The sequence below is a fragment of the Stegodyphus dumicola genome, chromosome 4, assembly GCF_044657685.1.
Source record: "Stegodyphus dumicola isolate Sdum_Otavi_A_Nest chromosome 4, ASM4465768v1".
NCBI classification, from domain to species: domain Eukaryota; kingdom Metazoa; phylum Arthropoda; class Arachnida; order Araneae; family Eresidae; genus Stegodyphus; species Stegodyphus dumicola.
Genome location: NC_140771.1, coordinates 59,983,866 through 60,010,676, shown reverse-complemented (window position 1 = coordinate 60,010,676; position 26,811 = coordinate 59,983,866). Strand labels below are relative to the sequence as shown.

The window sequence follows — 26,811 nt, the reverse complement described above, 5'->3', positions numbered from 1 at the left end:
ACAAGAACTCAGCAAACAGTCGGCACACTGTTCTTTAGTGTTCTAGCTTTCAAGGAATTCTAATTTAGGTAGGATATTACAACATACTACAGAAGATATTGAATTATTTTGCTTTACAAAGAAATTCTTATAAGAAAATAATTGAAGAAAAATTTTTAAACTGAAATACATAAAATATAATTAACCGTGGGTAGATTAACTGAGTTTTAAATTAACCTGACAGTGACTAAAAAAGGAGTTAAATTAGTTTAGGACGAAATGATAGGAAACTGCTATTACAATCATTAGCGTGAAACAAAGCTGCTTTCGAAAAATTTAAAAAAGGGAAAGAAAATTCATTGAATAACAGCAGTGATCGCAGATGCTATTTGCCAGATTAATTAATAGATGCTATTTACCAGATTAACTAATAGATATTCGGTGAAGTGTTTCGAATTCTCTTGCAGATATTGTTCGTTAATTGCGTTACTTTAGATTTTGCTTTCTAATGACGTTTATTCTCCCGTTATCCACAGTATATTCTTTTTTATTTTGAATACGGATTTAATTTACATAACTAAAGAAATTTATTTTCCAGATTCAATCTGTCTGAAAACATGTAAATTGTTAATAGTATTTTTCTGTTCATTTGATATGAGTTATTCCTCTTTACAGTGTTTTTATAATTGCCTTCAGATTAACCGTGATTTAATATAACCATGGACACGGTTTACTGAATTGCACTTTTAACTGGGAGTATGTCGATTACATGTTTTAGAATATACTTTTATATATGCCAGATATTATAAATTTCACTTTTATACCCTAGATGTTATATACACCAGGAAACAGCATGTTTTAATTTTTATTTACTTAAGTGATCATAAAACTCTCCATTTACAAAAATATCAATTCATTCTCATTATCATGAAATGTATTGCTAGATTAATTTAACAATACTTCTTTTGTCTACTGAGATAGCAATTATCAGTTGCTTATCATTACATTCAGTGCCTGGTTTTGATAGATCTGGAAGTTTGCCAGGCAACATTTACGGTTAAGAACCCTTTATGTTGTTGCATTCTTTCTTTTACTTATTTGCCCGAGCTACAGAACTTATATTTTTTTCACGGCCTAGGGTGTTTATTTTCTATTGTGAATATACTTTACTGGAAAATAAGTATGGCTTTTTGCATGCTAAGTTTTGCCTGAAGCTAAATCTGTGTCAAAATGAAAAGCGTCGTCATTGCTGGTGCGGGTCCAGTTGGATCCTTTATGGCTGTACTTTGTTCACTATTGGGTCTTCCAGTTACCGTTTATGAGAAACGCGAAGAGTATACACGAAATATAAACTTGAAAATAGAAAGCGGTTTCTTCAATAAAGTTCAAAAAGTGATTTCTCGTTTATATATTACAAGCCAGTTCTTTGCCCAGTTGGATGAGTATTTGTCCAACCAGAATAATAGGATTCTTATAAAAGACTTAGAAACAAGATGTGCAGAAGAAGCTAAATCTCTAGGAGCTAAATATATTATAATGGAAGTGTTCAGTTTTTCGTATTTGTATGAAAAGCACAGATCTGCAGACCCTGTAATCTTAGATTGTACTGGAAGAAACAGCAGACTAAGAGCTAGCGCTTTTGGAAACGACAGAAGAAATATCGTTACAATACCTCTTCAACATGCAATGTACATTAACTTTAAAGGAAAAATTTCTGACAATATATCTTTATATCAGACCATGAAATATATTGACAGCATAAAATTAACTGAAGTAGTTGTAAGCAAGTCAAAGAACAGCAACGGCTATTCGAATGTAACATTGCCAGTTTTCATAAACGAGAAATTGGCTCGTGATTTTGATAGAGTATATCCAAATATAAACAGACATCCTTTAAATCCGTTTCATTCTTCAGAACCGGTGCCTGATACTGTCTTTTACCCGATTGCTTCACTGTTGGGAAATCTTATTGTGGATGGTTGCTTTATAGACTTGAACAGCATTAAAGTGAAAAAAATACAAATTAGCTGTGGTTACGCTAAAAAGCGAAGCGGTGCTTGCTACGTTTGCCTTGGCGACGCAGCGATACACTTAGCATTTTACAGGTCTTTAAATCTAGGCTTAGAGCATGCTCTTGATCTCTTCATAAAAATTTCAATGCTTTATAAGGAAAGAGTACAACGTAATTTTAAATACTGTGACATACTTTCAAAGTTCACAGAGGACAATCCTCATCTGTTTCCCTATAAGATTTACCCTACAGAAGCAACGAATGTATTTTTGGTCGTAACTAAGATCATCTGGTACGGATGTTATAGCTACTGCTTGACAAATCGCAAAACGCAGAGACTGACAAATCCATTGGGTGTGTACGAAGACCGGATTTCTAGCATACTCAGCGAACTTAATTGCAATTTAACCACATGGAACTATTTATTGGATGATTTTGAAGTGAAAAGAGATGAAGACATAAAAAATGAAGTTCATAATAACAAAACGAAAAGTAACCTGTATGATTATGCTTCACTTGTTATAGATATAAACGGAAAATCTTTCATTAGAATTAGCGAACTAGCCCGTTTGGCGACTGGTAAGTTTCCACTATTTCGGAAAGACTTTGAATTCTTTCTTAGATACTTCGAAGCTAGAAGAGAAGCTGTAGTAGCCAATGCTGGCTCCTTTATTAATGTTTTTCAGTATCTATTGAACCAGTTTCCAGGCAACTATGAATTAAAAACACTTTGTGCTAAAGAATACCTTCAAGAGGAGGAGAAAAGGCTACTAATCAGGGATGTCATACATAGGAATCTTGCATTTTCCAGGTGTAAAAAGAAACAGATCAGAACAGATCTTTACTCGTATTTTAATTTACTTCTTCTCAGAAATGAAATACTTCACGTTCCTAACCTGGTAGACTCTTCTAATGAATCCTGTGCTGATTCTATGCTGGATGATTTTGTTAAAACAGATTCAGATGTATTTACACTAACTTCACTTTGTTTCAAAAGTAAACTTTATTTCGAAGGTTCTTCAAGATCACTTCGTCCTTTCACTCTGTCCACACGTAAGAAAAATTGGACGAAAACATAATTACTGAAAGTACTTTGAAAGCAAAAAAATAGTTTCATTTCTTCCCATAGAAGCAGTTTTATTTGAATTAATATAACTTTATGTAGATATACTTATTTTTCAAAAGACTTAATGAACAGATAAAGTCAAATAAATAATGTATTGAATACTCAATAATAGAATAACATTTTTTATTTTTGAAATATTTTAATATTGCAAGTATGAAACAATTTGAGATAAAATCAAATATGCTAAAATTTTAATGAAAAACTTGGATTAAATTTTAAGAGAATTAACGGTGTTTTCTAATGGAGTTGAAATGTTAAATTTATGAATATTGTATTCTGTAGCAAAATTATGAATATTGTATTACGTAGCCTACCAATAAAGAAATATGAAGTCCTAATACTATATATGAAAATTCGCAGTTCTTTCAAACTTAAAGTCTTTACTCACGTCTTCAGTCTGTACATTTCCAGAAATTAAATTGAAAGGTACGTATATTTGTTCTGTTATATTTTATTAATTATGTGCAATTCTTAATTCTAAATTTATAAATTTAAGTAACAGAATAGTAGGCAAAGCAGAAAATTATTTCTATTTTCTATACTTTATTTACTCTTAAACGCACGACGGTTTTAAAATTATTTAGAAATAATTTAGAATTATTTAGACGCTATAAAAGAAGTGACAGCTAAAAAGAGAGAAATTTTCATTTTCGAAAACCTGATTGTTTTCCAATTAAAATTTATTACAGGATTAAAATATTTGATTTATAAAAACTGGCCATTATTACATTAGTTCATGTAAAAATTTAGTTTTTATTCTCAATAATGTGTTTTGGGGGAGGGAGAAGAAATCATAAAATAGAATAGAATCATAAAGCCTGGAATCAATAAATTTTATATATATGATGACGTTTAAGTAAGCATAAAATGTTCTATTTTCTCAGAAATACTTTAAATTTCCACTGATATTTACAGTTATTCGGATATTTATTCAGATATTTAAGTGAATCTGTTTTATTCTAAAATGTATATAGCACAGAAATTTGGAAAATGCTTTGAATGCTACAGAAATTGAAAATTTAAAACATGTAGCATATTTTTGAATAAACTCAGTGACTCAATAATTGAATTTATATTAGAAATATAAATTTAAATTGGTTTATAAGGTTTTATGTTATTCAAACCAATTATCATATTAGCTTGTCTGTACCTTCAATTTTACTTTCGGCAAATCCCACCAGAACTTAAATTAGTTAACGTAATTAATCGCAGAGCTCTGTAGTTTGTAAGACACCTTTTGTCAACCTTGCTCATCGTAACTCTGTATACGCTTCCGTACTACCTAGGGCTTTAGCTTCGACACGCCGCATTTGTTTCGAAAATGCCAAGCTTCCATTTAGATCCCACAGCAAAGCCTATTTAACCTTGTGCTAATTGTATTCCACATTTTAACTTGACTAAATGTTTATTCTACATTTCTCATAAGTAGCGGATATTTCATTTGTGCTACAATTTCTAATTTTGTGTGACCATAGGTTTGAAGTGTTCATAAGTATGTTTTATTTTTAAAAAAAAACCCTTCAGTATGAGTTGTATTTATTATAGTTAGAAGTAAGATGGAAGGACAGATCGCCTATCTCTCTTTGTGGTATCAGTAGTCTGGCATCTTAAATTACTGTAGAATTTTACAAGTTTATTCAATATATGCAAAAAATATGTGAAACCACATAAATCTGTTCCTATAAATCCTCTCTGTTAGGTTTTTACTCTTTAAATTTTGATTTTTAAAATTCTCCTATCAGTAGTCTGGCATGTTAAATTACTGTAAAATCTTACAAGTTTATTCAATATAAGCAAAAAATATGTGAAACCACATAAATCTGTTCCTATAAATCCCCCTTTTTAGGTTTTTATTCTTTAAATTTTATTTTTTAAAATTCTTCTAGAATCTTACAAGTTTATTCAATATACGCAAAAATTATGTGAAACCACATAAATCTGTTCATATAAATCTTCTCTGTTATGTTTTTATTCTTTAGATTTTATTTTTAAAAATTTTCCTGCACTATAATTATGTTGTAATAACTCCTCTGTAGCTTCGCGTTTCCCTGTATTCTACCATTTTATGAATTCATATTTCCTAAATGATTTTTCAGATCATCGTTTAAACTTTGAAAAATTAATTTTGTTAAATTCCTGATATTATCTCTGTCATTGCCTGACTGAATCTCTAAGCCTTTCAACATTTGAGTTTGAGAAAAAGTGACTCTTTTAAGAATTTAACCGTATTTCTTTCTAAAATTTTCAATGTATTTATACCAAGAAGTTAACGTTTAGGAGTTTCATTTCAGCCCATGCTTACAATAAAGGAAATGCTCATTTGAATACATATCTCTGAAACATTCTCTACTTCTAATAGACCTGATTCTGAAAGGGCAAGCGTATAATAATGTAATAGTAGGAAGGATATAATAATATTCACATAAATTATATTTATAAAATCAAAATTTGAAAACCAGTTTTTGGAAGATTAGTTTTGTTTTACTCCTCTTAAACCATAGACTGTGGAAAAGTATTACTCATAAACTATTAAAGACTAAAATACTATATCTCGTGTCATTATTTTAAGATACTTTCATAAGAAAATACACAATATCTACAAAATCTGAATACTAGTTATTTTTTTTTTTTGACCAATTCCAGTAAACTATAATTGATAACCTCTGTGCTCTGGCATCCTTCAAATGTCGTCTGTTTATAGAATTTTCTATTTTGTTAATCAGTTGCTTTGACCCGGTGAACATCTGCTGTAATGAATTTGTGAGCTTATCAAAGAATAGGAATAAATCTTTTCTCTAAAAGGGAACTGATCGTTATTTTTTTTTTCAAATTGTGACTCAAGATGAAACTTGTTGATTTATCTATGATCCTGAAATAAAATAGCAATCATTTATTTGGATTGGAGAAAGTTCACCACGACCAAGACACTTTGGTTTCGGAAGAAATCTTGAGTAATGCTGATAATGAATTTGCTCCTGAGAAACAAATAGTGAACATAATACTTCAGGAGAATGCAGCGTACGGATGTGTGAACAGAATTCAACGCTTTAGGCCTAAAAAGGCTCAATGCTTGGATTTTTTACTGCGCAACAGTGAGCCTTCACATAATTTGATTACCGTTAAGCAGTTTCTGGCAAAGAAAGTATCATATCTTTCAACCACTCCTGTTCACTACATTTGGCATCACTTTGTCTTACATAGCGTCTCACTTCGAAAGTCACTTTGAAGTTTTTCAGAAAACCGTAGCCAAAGATTTAAACAGTACTCTAGAATTGAGTTTTACAATATAATAAGACAGCTGTCTGAATATGCCAAACTTTGAATAAACTTAAAATGATCATGTATCGAAGGCTGAAAAGCAAGACCACTGTCTCCTAAAATTTTCGGTTTTGAATAAACTTAGTTCTAAAGCTATAGAGATGCACTACACAGGTATTTAAATTCAGCCAGAGCTCGGTTCCAATTTTTTTTTAAAGAAACTGATTTCTAGTCAAAACGAACTGAGACCCGAAAAAAAGATGAGTTCTGATGATATTTAATTGTTTATTGAAATATTTCATTAAATAGTATACTGTAGGGTCTTAGTTAAATTAAAACAATTTTCAAAATACTGATTTTCCTTTTATCTTTTGCCTTATAATATAATTAACTACCTCATAGTCTATTTACTTCAATATCATTAAATATTTGTATTATGTTTACCCTTTTTTCTCTTACTTTGCTATTATTTACAGTTAACTGCCGATTGATTGAGAGCTGTCTCAAAGAAGTTAAGCTCTTTTATTGGAAAAACGCGAGAAAATTTGTTATCACAACCAATAACAGTAAAAACTGTTTGTGAAATATATGAAAAAAAGAAAAAATGCACGGCATAAAAGCAATGATATTAGAAGCTGTAATAGACTTGGCAGTTGTTCTTATCCATAATAGCACGTAATCAGGGTGACATAATACATTGTACAATAAAGAACAAAAAGCTGTCCAGTCGGTATGGTGGTCAGGGAAGCTGACTGCGATGCCGAAGGGCCTGGGTTCGAATCCCGGAGAAGAAATGGTTGTAATTGTCCGTCCCTTCATAGGAAAGGCGATGGTGGCCCACCTATTAGGTGCCTACATGATAAAGAGACCACCAGATCCGGCCTTGTATAGATTAATGGACTGGGTTACATTTGTAATTGTTCACAATCTACCATTGGAAAGAAATAATAAATAAAGAACAAAGATGTATGCCTACATTTCTCTATAAGTTTGAACTCAATGACCTTTTTTAAGTTTCTTCTGTAAATAATTCTTTAATATCATTTATAACTGAGTTACTTTGTTACTAAAGATTTTTAGGCTCTCATTATTCGCAATATGTTTCTTTTAATATGTATTTAATTTACGAAACAAAATGAATTTATTCTGCAGACTAAATGCATCAAAAATGCAGGTCTTTGATTTTATTCTGTGTAATTATTATATGAGCGATTCATCTTTTCTGCCTCTTTTTGTTCACTCCCGTGGGTTAACTATGATTTTTCGGTTAACAACAGACGTCGTCTCATATATTCCACCGAGCAAAAACTTTTAAAACTTCGGTAAGGCTAAACTACGGACCGCCTCTAAATTCACTATTGCTCAACTATAAATTAACATCTGCCCAATCAAACACATAACTTGAACTCGCTCTAACCAACGAGAGAAAGAGCCATAATTTACTTCCCAATTTCCAAAAAAAAATCTAATTCTTTTTTAAACGTGACATACCTCCTTCTCGCGCCAAACTTCAAAGAATGTTTTCAACCGTAATTCTGTTAACGATGCGACACCAATTAGTAATAAGCAAAATAGAAAGTATTCATTTCAGAAGAAAGCCGAAGTATTTCGCCTCTAACGAGCAAAGCACTTGTTCAATGTGGGAGAAAAGGGAAGGGAAGGAAGCGCAACAGTCCTCCTGCCTATGACCCCAAAGTGGGTAGCCTCGTGGAAACGAAACTCACCCGCCTTTTAGCTGTATAAACCTTTTCGCTAACTTTTAAAAGACTAGGGCATTCAAAAGAGAAATGAGTTTACATAATAATATATTAAAAATTAGTTCTCAAATATTAACATTATATGTTCACTTTTCTTTAAAAATTAATACATTCACTATCCACTGTTAATTAATACACAACAGCAACAACCGCGCTTATTAAAACAAATATTCTAAAATTATAACAAACATTCTATAGAAAATATTCAGCACTCAAAAATTATTAAAGTACTATGTAACAAACATAAATCCTAAAATATTTACCGTTGTTACAGTCTTCAGGGATAACACATCGCCCACTGGAATTTCTGACTAGACCTTTTTTGCAAAAGCAACCGCTTACGCATTGCAAAGTGCATGTCCGAGGTTCTCCAAAGTTCTCGCACGTCTCAGGGCAAGCAGTTCCACATTCCTGATATTCCTCATCCTCGGCACACTCTTCTAAAGAAAAATGTAAAGCCTTAGAAAGAAGATCAAATATACTTGCTGAAAAGTTTGTATATGATTTCTCTAGGGAATACAGTATTAGACCTTAATAATGAATTTAGACGTAAAGTTAAACCTTAAAATATGCTCCTTTCAAGAATCAGACAATTACCAGAATTATCTCCGCTGTCTCCACTTTCATCTTCGCACTCCTCTGGTTTGATGCATTCTCCTTCTGAATTTCTCACGAAACCATCTTCGCAAAAACAACCGCTTTTACACTGCAAAGAGCATGACTGAACTTTACCTTGATTTGCGCATGTAGGAGGACAAGCGCTTCCACACTGTTTGTATATCTCATGTTCTCCACATGTGTCTGCAATAGAATAAATGCGAAATGAATGCAGGACGGTCAAAATACACTACATCCAAACTTCAGTAAACCTTTTATAACTTGAACTGCAGCATATTCTGTTTAAAGAAGGAGTTATACGCTTAACTGCTTGCATGCATAAAAAAGTTCTGTAAATATCCATCAATGGATGCGTTAAAGATTTTAATATAATGTTTGATAAATTAACGATGTTTTGATTTACACTAACTCATTTGATTTACAGTAACGATGTTTTGAGGCATTTTTTCATGAACTTTATTACTGTTCGTACTAAAACAATGGAACATGTCCGACCACTGCTGATTTGCGACATCTGGCAACAGAACAGTTATAAACAACTATTACATTGCCCCATGCGTGTTCTCGCCGTGGAAGTAATTAGTATATGCAGCTAGCATTAGTATGTTACTGAAATTTGGTTTACATGACTTTCTATTATAGAGATATTTGGTTATTTTTAAAGCAGAAGAGATGAAAAATGAGCAACACCTTCGCCGGGAATCGAACCACGGAGCTTTGGAATACGCGCCCAGCATGCAGACCACTACACCACGAAGGCACGCTAAGAAGGCGGGAGAAATACATTATATACTCCCCCTTTTAAAGGGCAACTGGGGTTTTAGGGAAGCCAATCGCCAAATCCTGAGTGTGGAGAATCATCATCCACCACCCTTTAAAGTCAACTGGGGTTTTAGGGAAGCCAATCGCCAAATCCTGAGTGTGGAGAATCATCATCCACCACCCTTTCAGGTCGGGCTCCACTGTAGAGACATTAGTTATTTTTTCGAAGCAGGAAAGATGAAAAATGAGCAAAAGCTTCGCAGGGAATCGAACCAAGGACCTCTGGAAGACGCGCCCTGCATGCAGACCACTACATCACGAAGGCACGCTAAGAAGGCGGGAAAAATACCTTATACTATAAAAGCAGATTCTGTTTTAATGCAGTACGGTTTTAATTTTCACTGGTACTATTCCCATACAGACGGGCTGAAAAAAACACCATGAAAACAGTTGACCAATCAAAATGTATTGTCCAGCTTAATTTCTAAAATAATTAAAATTACTTCATGCAGATGTTTGAAAAAATTTTATTCAAAGAGTAAATGACAGTTTCGATTTATTGTAGATACTAATGCAACCCCCCCATAAAAAAAAGAAGTATATGTCAAAATTGTACTGTCTGTGTCGTTTTCAGAAATTGCAATTTTCCGCTATATTTGAGTTCTATCCTCATTTTAAACAAAAATTCAGTTTTTTATTTTCTAAGACACTAACTCGTTGACTACCTATACGCGGAATCCTTTAATTTCTTTATTGAAGTACATGAAATGAAAACTCAACTCATAAAACTAAAATAAAATAAAGATTTAGTGGCTTATAAGATATTTTCTCTCTCCTTTCCATGTGCCTTCACAGTGTACCTGGAAGCATACTCGATGCGTATACCAAAGATTAAGGTTCGAGTCCTGGCCAAAATATTGCACACTTTTCATGTCTCCAGCATCAGAAATCCTAACGACACTACAAAATATCTCTTTAAAAACAAGAAAGGCGTACGAAAAGGCTACTTTTATTATTAACGACGCAATTACAAATTCATCAGACAAACATCTTTTCTGACTTGAGAAACGCAACATCCAAATAGCATCACAAATTTTAAAATTATGTTTTCAAAGTTACTGTTTGCTTGTGAAAGTTTTCCCACATCCGATCCATCAACCGTACAGAATAAATTCTTAAAGTATTTCGAAATGTTAAAATGTTATACAGTCTACTTTATTTCTTTTAGCAAAAAATATAAAAAATAATCTATCAAATAGTGCCCTATTTCAGTAAGTTAATAGTCAAAAATAAAGAGGCCTAGTTTTTAGTGAATTAATTGCGACTTTAATTAGAACTGCTCACCGCAATTCATTAGCATGTCTTAGCAAAAGTTAAATATTCATTAGCAAAAGTTCATATACCACTAAATGTGACCTAATACACTGACTACCAATAAGTATTTGGACACCTGTGATAGAAAAGAAAAACTAACTTTATTTAAAATCAATAGTTGGTAGAGCATCCACGAGAGGTAATTACAGCGTGGACCCTCCGGGGCATACTTTCCACAAACCTTTATATGACAGCTAGTGGTATTTTCTTCCACTCGGCTTGGAGAAGACATATAAGTTCCTTCACAGATTGTGCCCGGGTAGTGCACCCCTGAATTCGGCTATGCAACTCGTCCCAGAGGTTCTCGATAGGATTCAGGTCTGGACTCTGGGCAGGCCAGTCCATTCGATGAACTCCATTGGCACCATACCAAGCCTTGGTTAACGTCGAAACATGACAACGGGCATTGTAGTCCAGAAAGTAACAGGGGTCCAACCCGTAAAGCTGCCACAACGTAGGAAGTACATTGTCATCCAGAATAGTGCAGTAGGCATCGGAGTTGAGCTTACCATGAATGGGGACCAAGGGTCCCAGCCCATACCAGGAGAAACACCCCCAGACCATAATTCCACCTCCGCCGAACTTGACTGTTGGCACAATGCATTCTGGCAGGAGACGTTCTCCAGGTAGACGCCAGACCCAGACCCTGCCATCCGAACGGTAAAGGGTGAACCTTGATTCGTCACTCCAAAGAACCCGTTTCCACTGATCTACGGTCCAATTTCTATGTGCTTTGCACCACATTAACTGAGCAGCACGGTTAGACTTTGTGATCAAAGGCTTATGGGTAGCAGCACGACCATGAAAACCAAGCAGATGTGCTTCCTTACGGATGGAATTCATTGAAACAATACTCCCAGATGCCTGTTGAAACTCCTCGCGGATGAGGGCTATCGGTTGAGTTCGGTTCTTCCGAATTTCTCTGAACAGCACTCGTCGGTCTCTATCCCCCAGTTTCGTTGGTCTACCGACTCGGGGCACATTCCGACAATCACCGCTCACCTTCCACTTCTTAATCACATAGGCCACTGTCGATATTGGGTACTTCAGATCGCTAGATATGTCTCTTAAGGATCGGCCACATTTGTGATACCCGATAATTATACCTTTCTCGAAATCAGAGAGCTCCGAACTGCGAGGCATCTTGCATACGACTAAAGCCGATGCTGTTTCCTACACGATATATACCTGCGGACTCCATGGCGTACCTTGGGACCGCAGATATCGTCATTTGCATAGGTTTCCAAATACTTATTGGTAGTCAGTGTATAACGCAAGGAAAATTTCTAGTTTGTCTTATTAGAAGTTATTCTTATTGGAAACTACTTGTAACATGAATTGCGATGAGATGAAAAGGGAAATTCAATTTCAAACACCCAAACACTAAATATCTGAAATTTTGCATCACAAACGTTGTTGATCTCCGTCACATCTCTGTTATTGTCTTTTATTAACTTTAGACGAAATGTCTCCGCGAGATGGAATCAAATTATCGTTTTCTCCACTCGTTTCAGAGTGTGACCATCATACCCAATCCATCAGTCAAGAAAACTTTCATCCAGTAACTCCACTAGGACTTTTATGTTATACATAGCATACATCGCTGGCCTTAAAAATGCTATACTATGAAAGAAGCACACAGGAAATCTGAAATTTGCGTAAAGGTTTTAACATTTTGGAAGAAGCGAAAGCATTTCACAGCATGCATACATTTTAAGCAAAATTACTAATACATAGAAGCAGTATAAAATTCTATGTAAAAAATCCCATTTTTTATTCGGAAACCACCTCGGCTTTGCATTGCCTTTCGTATTAGAAGTCATATTATGCCTTTTGTAAGTCCCACCAGTACGTTTCAGAATTCAATCGTGGAACAATCGTAGCCTACCTGAAGCTCATATTATATGCTAGCGATGATTAAAATCTACTGAGTGTTATAAGAATTTGCAGCCGATGAGTCCATAAAGGTCATATAAGGATCCCGACGTCCCCCACTCACCAAAGCCTCGAATTGCTGGAGAATTCTTTCTAAACCCAACATATTTAATTAAAAATTTTTGGGTCACTACTAAGACTCATACTTTTTTAATACATACATCAATGATATGCCAGAATCTTTTAGCAGCAAGCTTTCAGAATATGCTGGATATGGTAGTTATGATCAAATCAAGCTATAGCAAATCTAGAGTCCTATTTAAATGCAATTTCAAACTTAAGTAATATATGGAAATTTAAGTTAAATGCAAGTAGATTTAGTGTTATGGGATTCAGGAGATACAATAAAAGCTACCCTGTGAACTTGAATATACGAAGTGGAAGTCAGTTTTTCTCTGTTGTAAATTCAACAAAATATCTGGGTGTAATCTTAGATGATCAGCTGAAATTTAAAAAGACTGTCTACATAACAATGATTCATCCAATTCTCTTTCATGTTTTTGCAGTTTGGGCTACAACTCCCAAATCTTATCACAAGAAATTACATCTCTTCCAAAATAAACTTCTAAGAATGATCACGAATGCACCGTTATTCGTCCGAAATTAAAATATACACCAAAATCTAGACGTACTTCCTGCTCATGACTATATCCTTGCAAATGCATAATGTCTTTGAAAAAACTTGTAGGGTTTATATTTATTTTAACTAACATTTATTTTAAGTTTAAACTATCTTTCCTGTCAAGCCTTACTTTCCCCTGGAATTGCCAATGCCAGAGTATGTAAATTTTAGTAGAACGCGCAAGAATTCAAATTGTCAGCGAAAGTAATCTGAGTTAAATAGAAAGGAAACGAGTTCGAAAGTGTGCTTTCTTGCTTCACGAGCGTGGAGCTGGCTAGTTAGAAACTGAAGAACCACGCGTTTCGGCCTGTGTGCTTGCCTCGGCAGATTGTTAATCTTTCAACGTAATATTCAGAAGTTTGCTGAATTATCAGCGGTATTTTAGAACGCGGTGAGGTTAGTTACGTTTAGAGAGCCTCGTAGTTAGTCACTTGTTACTATTCTTTTCTTAGTTTCTTATTTTTATTTTACCGCCGGGTCGGCGTAGTTTGTGAGCGTCAAGAGCACGCATTTGTAATTTCTAAAGTTGAATAAAAAGGGATTTAAACTCTTCTCAAGACTTTGTATACTTTCCAGTTCTCAGCAGTCACCACTATTGTTGCGTGCAGGTTGGAAGCGCGCAACATTACATTGGCGCCCGAACACTTGTCGAACTGAAATGGCCGAAAATTGTATGGAAGTTGCTGGACAACAACAAGAAATGGCAAGCCAAATGGAAGGATTTGGATACCTGGTCCAGACGATGAGAGCGTCAATCAAGCCAAACGTCAATTTCGACGGAAAAAATTCGATGGCGATATTTCTAGAAGGCCTCGACAATCACTTCCAGCTCTACCCTGTGCCTGAAAGACAAAAAGTTGCCATCGCCACATCTGCACTAAGAAGACAGGCCGCGCTATGGAGGAAGAATATAGGCAAATTTTTATTAGGGGAATTCGGTGGCCAGACATATACATTTGAAAATTTCAAAAATTCGGTATTAAAGGCCTTCCCCAGAGTGAAAGATCGAGCAAGGCTAGAAGCCGAACTATATAGTTTTTATCAACGGAATATAGAAGAGTTGACGGACTTTATTCTGCGATTAGCTCTTCGAATTGGCGGTCAAGTTTCAAAATCGCAGAATAGCGGAAAAAGCTAGAGGGGCATCGTATTCTCAAAGTATCTGAAGGCAATCTTCAAATAAGCAGACCAGAAATACAAACCGCTCTTATGGGGGAAAGAGCTATCAAGCTAACTCATCGAAGCTCGAAGGTCAAGGCCCAAAAAGGAAATTTGAAAACAACCGTCCGCGTACCCATGGCTAAAGGGCTGGCTCATCAGCTCCTCGCCGCTGAAACCGGAAGAAGAGAGTGATGACGTAGGTGGGTTCGCTTGCTGCTTTGAGAGTGCCTTATACCACCTTCTGTTTCATGAGTATTTGCTTGAAAATCAAAAGTTTTTGAACAACTGTTCGGTAAATAATATGAGGAAGAGATTTTATCTAATGAAATTACAATGTGTATGGATATATAGCTGACCTAGTAATGTAGCTATGGTCGATTTATTTAAACTATAGTACGCGTAAAATAAAAGCCTTAAACTAATATTTAAAGTCGAATATACATTAAATATGGTTAATTTTTTTCTACAATATTTTTTGAAATGTATGTAAATAGTAACTTATCGATAAAAAACATTGACAAATTTCTATATTTACGAATAATTCTTTTTGAGTTAAAATATCACAAGTTGGGTTATAGAAATATCAAATAAAATTATGCAAACGTATTTTCAGAATACGTTCTTACAAATTCATCTGATTAAAAGCTAATGAATGCTAACAACAACTTTCATAATATATTAAATCCAAACAAATTTCACTTCATTTAATTTTGTCTTTCAACTAGCACTGGAAATGAGATAGTTAGGTTTTTGTAAGTCTTGACAATGACTATTATAAAAGCATTATTATTGATCATCAGGATTACTATGCAGTGCCCATTACTCATAAATTAATAAAAATATTTTAAATTGACATTTATATACGTTCTTATGAATAGTGTAGTCTTATATTTTAAAAGCATGTATTCTAATGCTAATTTATCTCTATGCAGAATTTCATGATTTGTTTTGAATAGTTTCATAAATAACCAAAAACGCATAAAATAAATCACATAACACATTATGAATAATAAACGAAATAATAAAATCTTATTTTTAATACAATAAAATGAATTAGTTTACATTATTTATTTCCATTTACCTATTTGATGGTTAACTTTTCTTGCCGACACAAGGGATGCATTCCAATTTAAGTGTCAAACTCTTACGACTGTTCATAATCAGCAAAATAAACGAATCGTGTTCTTATTGAGGGACGAAAGACGTTTTTTAAGTTTAGAAATATGATTTTCAATTGCTCCCATACATTTTGAAGAATTTTCTTCAACCTTCGGGGAGGCTTTTCAAGGAAAATTGCTGATGTCTACCAATCATTTTACGCATAATCATTTGATTACAATGCTTTCTGAAGTGCCATTTGGAAACAATTTAATTCGCTTTTGTTTCACTAATGCAGTTATTTGTATTTCGGTATATATGGTTAAAACATAAATTTTCATTTTCCATAATTTTCCATTTCCTTGATTAATTTTTAGGCCCGAAAGGGATGTTATTCTCGAATGGGATATTAGTCTCGATACGGCATTTTGAGTTGAATCACTGTAAACGGCGTATGCGTTTCGAATTGTTGCCACCAAACATTATCACACTATTATATTTAAAGAAATTAAATAATGAAGAATCTGCATGAATGTATACATGTTTCTCGAACTGTGAAAAAACAACTATACATAGAGCCACCAAATTTTGAATAACATAATCCTCCACCTGAACATGGCCACCTGGAAGCTCGAATTTTGAATATCGTATTTGTTTTATTATCTATTTCATATTTTGTAAAAAGTTTAATGAATTTTTAAATAACAAGCTCAACGATCACAAAGCAAGCAGTGGCAACACTGTACGGAAAAAACCATTTTTATCTCCAGCGCGCGAGACTGTCTGTCGGAAATTTTAAAGAAAAATGTTTTTAAATATTTTGAGATTTTGCTGTTGAATCGAATTTTATGTGTAGGAGGCGCCAAGAAAGGGATGTTTGATAAATAAAGTAAACATCAAAACTTTAATAATAAAAAGGCCAAAAAATTTTGTAAAGCCAACTCAGTAAGAAAACTGAACATTGATATGATGAACTGATTAAATACTGGACCCACACCTTTGCACTTAAACCATAAAATTCAATTCAACAGAAATATCGCAAAAGGATTTTAAAAATGAGCATCTCTCTAGAATTTCCGATTCATATTCTCGCTCGCTGGAGATAATTTTTTTTTTGGGGGGGGATACAGTGTTGCCACTGCTTGCATGGAAATCATTGAGTTTGTTAATCAAAAATTCATTAAAGTGTTACAAAATATGAAATCGATAATAAACAAATTCCAAATTAGGGCTTACAGATGCCCATATTCGGTGGAGGATTACGTTATTCAAAATGTGATGTCTCTAGGTACTGTCATTTTATCACAATGTGAGAAACATACATACATTTATGCAAATTCTTCATTATTTAATTTCTTTAAACATAATGCAGGGCTCTAACATTTGCTGGCAATAATTTGAAAAGTAATACCGCGTTTATAGTGATTCAACGCAGAATGCCAAAACGAAATTAATAGCCCTTTGAGTTTAAAATAATAATAATAATAAAAATAAAAACAGAAAAACGTATGCTTTCTATGCTGCCATTCTTTCGTTTACTGAAGGTTTCTGTACGGAAATTGTTGAAATATCACGTTTGTTTGTTTCGTATTATGGTACGTATTACCGCAGGTAGCAACGGCACAGGGCTCCATTTTTTTTAATAATTTCCCGCTACAAACACTAATTCATTTTAAAAATATCCTCAGCTATAATTTTCAATTCAAAGAAACCTCTTTCAAAGAAATAAGAAGTAAAGATTTAAGCTTTCGCACTGTGAAGCTCTTGTCAGTAGACGAGGCGACGAACCCAGTGACGTCACATTGCTCCCCAACTGGGTTCGTGTCGGCATCGTTCCCCCTCAAACGGATGACCTAGCCCTTCTTTTTCTTTAGCCCTGCCGCGTACCCAGAAGGCAGAAGTTGAAAGGAAAGCTTTAAGCGAGTAGAGGGGCCTGTGAAAGCGAGGGTCCAGACCCCGGAAGTTTTGAAAAAACCCTCAGGAAGACACTTAAATACGGTCGTCGTAAAGAACTCACAGTTACCAATTATACAAGTCCTGGTTGGCGATGTACCAGTAGAAGCCCTCATCGATACAGCAGCAGAAGGTAATTTTATGAGTGATATTTTTTTTAAGAAGAACTTTAATAGGTTACGATTATTTAAAAATAAAAACACAGAAATCATAGCAGCGCAAGGACAAACTTGTCAATATATCGGAAAACTATCTTTAAAAATACAAGTTCAAAATGAAAGCCTTAAAGTATTAAATTTTGTAGTAAAAAATTTGCAAAGTCCACTTATTTTAGGTATGGAGTTTTTAAAAGCCGCGAAGGCCAAACTGAATTTTCAGGACAGTTCTATTGTGCTGGAGATGGACCGGAGTGTGGTGGAACCAGTGGAACAACCGCAAGTCGACCTTAGCCATTTGAATGACCATGAAAGCCAAGCCATCCAGCAAGTAGTGAGTACTTTTTCAAACTTGTTTTCAGAACGGCCTGGTAGTTGTCAAATAGTTACGCATGAGATACAGTTAACTGCCGACAAACCCTGTAGGACTAAACCTTATCGCTATGATAAACAAAAGCAGCGAATCATAGAAGAACATATTCAGGAAATGTTAAAGAACATATAATAACGCCCATAAATAGTGAGTACGCGAGTCCAGTCGTACTATGTAGGAAAAAGAACGAGTTTCCTCCTTCGGATAAAAGGGCTTGGAGGTTTGCTATCGATTACAGAAAACTTAATAGTATTACTAAATTCCCAGTTTTCTATAACTTTGCCGGTTATAGAGGAAATTATTAGAAAGATTAAATCTACAAGATACATGACTACTTTGGACTTGACGTCTGACTACTATCAAATAGCTATGAGACCCGAAGACATACATAAAACCGCGTTTATAACAAAATCGGGCACTTATGCATTTTTACGCATGCCCTTTGGGTTGTGTGGGGCCCCATCAACATTCCAGAGAGCTATGGACATTGTTCTAAAGCCTGTCCTAGGAAAATCAACTTTAATTTATCTAGATGATGTAATTATAACGAGTAGTACGTTGGAACAACACATTAATGATCTAGAACATGTTTTTAAATTATTAAAAGAGGCCGGTCTTACAATTAACGCCTCAAAATGCAAGTTCGCAACTAAAGAACTTAAATATCTCGTTTATAATATTTCGCAAAAGAGTATAGAAACGCAAGATTCAAAAATAAAAGCTATCAAGAATTTCCCACCGCCCAACACCGCCAGGAAACTTTCTTCTTTCCTTGGGTTATGTTCTTATTATCGGTCATTCATAAAAGATTTTGCTAATATTGTTGACCCTTGTTAGTAATTAAAAGAAAGAAAAGTAAATTCATGTGGACAGCGGAAGCAAATACCGCATTTGAAAGGTTAAAAGAAGCGCTCATCAATGTCCCTGTTTTGAAATTCCCGGAGGGGGACGAAAACCTGGAAATTGCAGCAGATGCGTCGGACTATGCTGTGGGTGCGGTTCTTATGCAAAATGGCCATCCTTTGGCATTTTTTAGTAAAACGTTGAATCGTACACAAAGGAATTATACAGCTACAGAGAGAGAAACATTAGCCGTATTAATGGCTGTATACAAATTTCGAGTTTATTTCGGCAAAGCGCCAGTAACAGTCTTTTCGGATCATGCGGCTGTTGGTAGACTTTACTCGGGGAAAAACCTAACGCCCAGGTTAATAAGATGGGCTTTAAAACTTCAAGAATATAATCTAATAATAAAATATAAACCGGGTAAGGAAAACAATGTAGCTGACGCACTTTCTCGTATAAAACTGGACGATGAAGGAAATGAACTTAAATGCGCTGTGTTGACTTCAAAAATTTTAGATTCTAGAGATACGATTATCACTGAACTGAAAGCTGATCCTGAATTTGGAAATATCTATGCATATTTGAAAGACCCCGAAAGCTTTGAGCACACAGATATCGATGCGATAAGAAATAGAGCAGAAAACTATGAAATAATAGATAATTTATTATTCTATACGAAAACAACAAACGAAAATCTTGAGTATAAGCCAGTCATCCCAGCCTCGCTTCGATTAAGCATTTTGAAGGAGTTGCACGAAAAAAAAACAGCGGGCCACCTCGGGGTCAGAAAGACTATAAAAAGGGTACGCGAGGCGGTATATTTCCCGCAATTATACAAAATAGTTACGGCGTATGTCAGGTCCTGCAATCAATGTCAGTTAATAAATGATATTAATTACAGCCCGGCCGGGTACTTAAATAGCATTCGCGCTACATTTCCGAATGAAATTTTAGGCATAGATCTCCTTGGTCCCTTTCCCCAGAGCGAGTTAAATAAAAATCGTTTTCTTTTAGTAATTGTAGATCATTTTTCAAAATGGACAGAAATTGTTCCACTTAAACGCGCGTCAGCCAAAACAGTCGCAGATGCATTCTTACACAGATACATTTTAAAATACGGTGCACCGATAAAAGTCATTAGCGATAACGGTAAACAATTCGTTAGCCAAATATTTGAAAACATATGCACTGGACTTGGCATACGCCATATCAAAATGGTTTCGTATAGACCACAGGCAAACATAGCAGAAAGAGTTAATAAAAACATTGTAAAAATAATTCGAAGTTATGTTAGCACACATCACAAGCGCTGGGATGGCTACATAAATGAGTTAGCTTATGCTTTAAGAACGGCAAATCACGATACTACGGGAAAAACCCCAGCAGAATTATTTTTAGGACGGAAGTTAATTACGCCATTAGATAAATTATTCTTTGTGCAACAAAGAGAGCAAGAATTTAAACAGAAAGATGTGCAAACACTTGTTGACCAGGCGGTTAAAAGCTCGGATACGGCAAGAAATAGAGAAAAGTTATATTATGATAGAAAACGCCGTGAAGCAGATTTTAAAGTTGGGGATAAAGTGCTGAAGCGGAAATTTTCTTTATCAAGTGCCACAGACAATTTTACTGCAAAGTTAGCTCCAAAATTTGAAGGCCCCTATGTAATTCAGGAAATCAAGGGAGTCGTATTGTACCTTAAGAACGAGAGAGGGGAAATCTGTAAAGCAAGTCCCGACTAGGTGAAAAAATATTATAATCAAAATGATTTTGAAATCCTTAAATTTTCCTGCAGGACTCAAGCGTAAAAGAAGTAGAAGGTCCAGAAGTAACGTCACCTGCTCCACCACCCAAGAAGCAGAGAACTGAAGAGAAACCTAGCCCTGCTACAAGTCATGCGACGGTACCGAAAAGAAGAAATGAGAACGTTCAGACTCCAGCATTTAAGAAATACAAGAAAGCAACGCCGCCGCGTAAAGAAGCTTTGGTAAAGAGGAAAAGAGCACTTACAACGTATCGCAGTAGAAATTCTGCATCGAGGAAAACGTTTCCAGGGCCAGAGTGCCAGGTGCAAACAAGGCCGCCGTTCCCGAGAACGAAAAGACAGCAGGAGGAACGAAAAGACCACCACCAACAGAAGAAATTCAAGCATGATTCCAGACCGGAGGTCGCCAAGACCAGCCGTCCAGGGGCAAAACGGAAAAGACAGCAACCCGACGACTACCACTCCAAGAGGCCAGCATGCAGAGGGCGAAAAAGAAGTATCAACATGGACGACACTCGAAGGACACAAAGGAGACGACTGACGTCGATGAATTCCATATCGTGGGAGCAGTTCTGCCAGAAGAGGATGTCGGAGTTCCAATCATCCAAAACTCAAAGATAAGTTAAAATCTGCTATAATTTTTTTTTCTTTTGTTCCGAAATGTTATGCGTAAATACGAAGTTCTATGTTTTGACGGAAGTCAATTTGTCTAGGTTGAGACTTAGTTTTGTTTTACTTTATTTAGCTAAGGTAAAAGTATTATTTTCTTTAAGTATAAAATCTAAGAACAAGCAGTTTCTGTTGGTCGAAAGACTAATTCTGTTATGTTAAAGCCAAAATTTGGCCGAAGATAAAAATAACTTCGTATTCTTGTATTAATATGAACTTTAGTTTCAGTGCCGCCAGCTTGGCGAAGAATGAGTAAAGTAAAAATTTATTTTTCTCTTATTCATTTTATGGTAAATTGTAAAAATCATATGTATTAGAATTTTGTAAATATACGTAAATACTTGAAAGTTATGTAAAAGTAGAATTTAGTCTAGAAGCATAAAATTTGAGATGCTAAAAGTAAATGCTCAAAAGCAATGAATTCAAATTTAAGTATTAAACTGTAGATAAAATCATGCTTTAGAGCGAAAGCCTGCATGTCTAAAGATGAATGACGGGGAAGTTAGAATGAATGTGTTTTGTAGGGTTCTCCACCTACATTTGAATTTTTAAGAATATTAAAGTAGCTCATTGAGTTGTAGAATGTCGAGTAAGGTGTGTCTATTTGGTCGTTGAATTCTAACAAATCATTGTGGTTAGGGGAAGTGTTGCAATACTAAAACACGAATATTCCCGTTTGACACCACACATGGTGGAGAGCCAGGGTAAAGTTAAATTCATGTTTGAATACTTGAATGAATGTGAATTAAGCAGTAATTAAAGAAAATAAAACGATCAAAAACGAAAACTTTATTCAGTGTTAAGAAAGTGTAAATTATAATGTATTTAGAAGATACTGATACTTATTCCTTCCAGATGCTGGAAGGAAGAGAAAAGATTGATGGCTGAAGTCCAGGAAAGGTTCCTGTAAGAAGAGAGGGTAAAATGATATATCGACAGAAATTTATTCTAATTTTTGAGGAAACAGTTTGTTCTATGTAAACGAGGCTCTTGAATTTTAGTTCAGAATATGGAAACTTTTCAACAGGTCGTTTCTAGGACCTGCTTCCAAGTTTACCAAATTCTGGCAGCGGCAAATGTAGGGTTTATATTTATTTTAACTAACATTTATTTTAAGTTTAAACTATCTTTCCTGTCAAGCTTTACTTTCCCCTGGAATTGCCAATGCCAGAGTATGTAAGTTTTAGTAGAACGCGCAAGGATTCAAATTGTCAGCGGAAGTAATCTGAGTTAAATAGAAGGGAAACGAGTTCGAAAGTGTGCTTTCTTGCTTCACGAGCGTGGAGGTGGCTAGTTAGAAATTGAAGAACCACGCGTTTCGGCCTGTGTGCTTGCCTCGGCAGATTGTTAATCTTTCAAAGTAATATTCAGAAGTTTGCTGAATTATCAGCGGTATTTTAGAACGCGGTGAGGTTAGTTGCGTTTAGAGAGCCTCGTAGTTAGTCACTTGTTACTATTCTTTTCTTAGTTTCTTATTTTTATTTTAACGCCGGGTCGGCGTAGTTTGTGAGCGTCAAGAGCACGCATTTGTAATTTCTAAAGTTGAATAAAAAGGGATTTAAACTCTTCTCAAGACTTTGTCTACTTTCCAGTTCTCAGCAGTCACCACTATTGTTGCGTGCAGGTTGGAAGCGCGCAACATTACAAACTGTAAATTCCAATTATGCCCATTTAGCGGTTTAGCAGATTATAATTATATTATTATGACTATGAGTCCACTCAGTGTCGTAGCAAGCATAACTGGCGCCCGGGGCAAAATACCTTTTTGGCGCCCCCCCCAAAAAAAACATTTACAGTGATATAATGTATAGAATATATTCGTAAAAAGAAAATAGTGCAAATAATAATAAAATGCTGAATCTGCCATAAAATACTCTAAAATATGTTACAAGAATAGACACTACCTAACTACACTAGAATTGGATTCGGAAATGTATCTGTGTCGGAGGAAAAATCAGACATACGATGATCTAGAATTACACTGGTGTGCAAAAATTAAGGACGAGACAGTTTTTTCAGTATAACTTTGTACAAAAGCTTTCCAAATCAACACATTTAATACGTAAGATCCCCAATACCTAAGGACATGAGTAATGTAAGCAACACCTACTAAAAGAGAAATCAGAGGGATAAAAAGAAGTTTTATTGAAAAAGTAGCATGGAGCGCAATGCAACTGAAGGCCAAAACATCCCTGTGATGGGTGTCCAGCAAGAAACATCCGGTCTTTAATAGGGGATATGATCTCCCCTGACTGCTAGGCAGGTTTCACAGCGTCTGCCCATGCTGAGAATGAAGGTGTCAATGAGTTGTTGAGGCATTTCTGCCCATTCGTCTTGCAGCGCCAATCGAAGCTCCGGAATCGTTACTGGTGGTAAGTTACGAGCTGCTAAGCGTCTGCCTTGAAAATCCCATACATGCTCGATGGGATTGAGATCCGGAGATCGTGCCGGCCAATCCATACGTTCAATATCCTCACTCTCTAAGAGCTGTTCGGCAGCTACTGTGCGATGACATGGTGCATTGTCGTCCATGAAGAGGAACTGCGGATCCATAGCGCCTCTAAAAAGACGCACATATGGAAGAAGAATCTCGTTACAATAATGGGTCCCGTTGACTGAAACTGTGTCGAAGATGTGAAGGTCTGTACGACTACCAAGCATGATGCCTCCCTAAACGAGAACACCGCCACCTCCATACCTGTCCCTTTCAATGATGTTCGAGGGATGATTGCTGCTTTCCCGCTCCCTCCAGATGAGTATGCGATGAGAATCGCTAGTCAGACTGAATCTGCTCTCATCTGTAAAGAGTACGCGTCCCCATTCATTGTCTCTCCAATTCCGGTGATCCCGGCACCACAGAGAACGCCTTCTCCGATGGGCAGGCGTTAGATGTACACACCGTACAGGGCGTCGTGCAAACAGACCACAACCGTGCAGTCTTCTGGCCACGGTAAAACCCGATATCGGTCGTCCAGTCGCCTGTGTCGTGTGTCTAGCGATTTCTCCCGCTGTCTGCCGCCTGTTTCTTCTGGCCTGTAAAGCAATATACCGGTCATCTGCGGGTGTGGTTCCTCGTGGACGACCACTACTAAACCACCGGATAGCTGTTCCTGTAGTTTGAAATTGTCTCCAAAGTCGTGAAACGATGCTGTGAGCAATTCCGAACTCTGCAGCCACACTTGTTACACTGCGGCCTTCCTCCAACTTCCCAATGATTCGACCTCGGGTAAAAGCATCCAAATGTCGTCTAACAGATTGATTATTCGCCATTTCTTACTGAGGCAGCAGTAAGAAATGGTATAGCAGTTAAAATCGGACGGCGTGCAATCTCTTTGCCAAAAACACTGATCTTACACCGACAACATGCTTTATACTACTCAGACACTGCCCCATTACGTCTACCTGCATATCTGCGCATGTGCTACCGTACTTCACCTTACTTAATCTCCTGATTGGTCTTTCTGTCCGCTCTGCCTCTTCGTTCAGCTGATATGCTAATTTTTCGACTTCGTCCTTAATTTTTGCACACCAGTGTAGTTTAAAAAGCATTATTTATTTTATATATTTTTATAATTGTTTTAAAAAAAGTACAGTTTTTAAACAATTAAAAGTTTAATATATATTATAGATAAGTAGATATATTTATTAATAATAATGTAATATTTACAATACATTAATTACTATGCATACATTTTTCTTGCCTTGGATGAAGCAAATTTATCAATTACTTCATCAAAGTCGATCCTTTCAAATTTTTTTTTTCCACATTTAAAAATTAGATGACTTAAGGGATCTTGTCCCATTGTTGATTGTAAATACGTCAAAATTTATTTTAATTAATTGAACGAACGTTCATTTAATTATGAAATAGTAAGGATAATAGTATTTGGAGTGCGACTCTTAGGTTTGGAAAAACATTTTGTTCAGAATATGCAAATTTAGTCTGTAACTTCGAAAACTATGCTTTTTAGATAAGGAGTAAGGAGTGACCTGCAGCATTCCTTTTGTAGTAGGAGATTAAAAACAATTGACATGCGTTGAATGCTTTGTAGCAGTGAATATACGATGTCTCAACTAGATGACTTAGTTGAATCGGTAGCCAGGAAGGCCATCAGTCGTTTAAAGGAACGTCAAACGCAATCCATTGTAGCGGAAGCTTTAGGGGTTTCCTAAAATGTCATTTTCAGACTAAGGAATCGGCTATTTTTAGAGAAACAAAGTGATCAGAAAGAACGTTTTGTATGCGGAAATATTTAATTGATATACCGCAAACATTTTATTACACATTTTATCAGACAAAACAAGAAAATAAATAATTAATTATATTACAATAATTATTAATTTTAAATATGTTTTTCAGAAATCGATTAAAATAAAAAACAAATTTTCGGGAAAACCTTGTTTGGAGACCATTTGCTGCTCTTTGCGAGCAGCGCCAAGGGCATCATATACCCCCTTTCCCCCCCTCGCTACGCCACTGATTCCACTAGCGAGACTATGGTCCCACTAGGGGTAACCAGTTTAGAGGACTATGATCCCATTCTTGAGCATGCTTTTAAACGTCCTGGCACAATACATCATAATGCTACGTATTAATTTCGATTTTCATGCTTTCAAATTAGCACTGCAATGTATATTTATTTGTAACTGTGTATTTTACTTTTAACTCTGTATTTATTTGAATATAATCTAATTCGCCAATAGAATAAAGCTTCTGTGTTTCTTTAATAACTTTGCCATCTCATGAACCACATAATTCATAAAAATATTCATAGCCACATAATTCATGAACCCATAAAAACCACATAATTCAATCACTAAACATGGAAATTTATACAACTTACGATGATTTTTAATCCTTCAGACTCTCCAATAATACTGAAAGATTTTTTATGGATATGAGAGTCCTTCTTGCACGCGAAAAGGTGATGCAACGCGATAATCCTCCTTCATGTTATAATGTTTCAAAGTGAAATAAGTATCATTTTAGATTATATACATATGTGTACTACACATATGTACATATTACCGTACGACTAACAAGAGAAAATGTTGGTAGCCCGCTCTTGTAGTACGAAAAAAGTTTATTTTGTAGATTAAGTGTTTGAATAAGCATTTGCTATTATTATTTAATTCAGCCATTTACTTAAATATTTCATTAAGCCTATGCTTATTATAACTTAATTGGTTTGAGTGGTAAATCAGATTTATTTAACTTTATTAAAGGAAACAAATGCCCAATTTACCAGTGTATAAGAATAAAAAACTAAGATCACTAAGCCAGGTAACTAAAAATTCTATTCCACCCGTTATGCGATACATATATACATACGTACGTACAGCCGTCGA

General features: G+C 35.3%; 1 protein-coding gene across 16 annotated transcripts in view; it reads right to left on the bottom strand.

The window, feature by feature from the left end:
• Positions 1-26,811, bottom strand: part of LOC118200019 (zonadhesin-like) — a 260,274-nt gene that overhangs the window by 154,343 nt on the left and 79,120 nt on the right. For 15 of the 16 annotated variants that reach the window (XM_085814973.1, XM_085814976.1, XM_085814977.1 and 12 more), the window contains 2 exons: positions 8,729-8,932; positions 8,395-8,571 (listed from right to left, as the gene is read on the bottom strand). In XM_085814973.1, coding sequence (XP_085671099.1) covers positions 8,395-8,571; positions 8,729-8,932 — 381 coding nt within the window. The remainder of the gene's footprint in view (positions 1-8,394; positions 8,572-8,728; positions 8,933-26,811) is intronic. The other variant, XM_085814975.1, reaches the window with a different exon arrangement.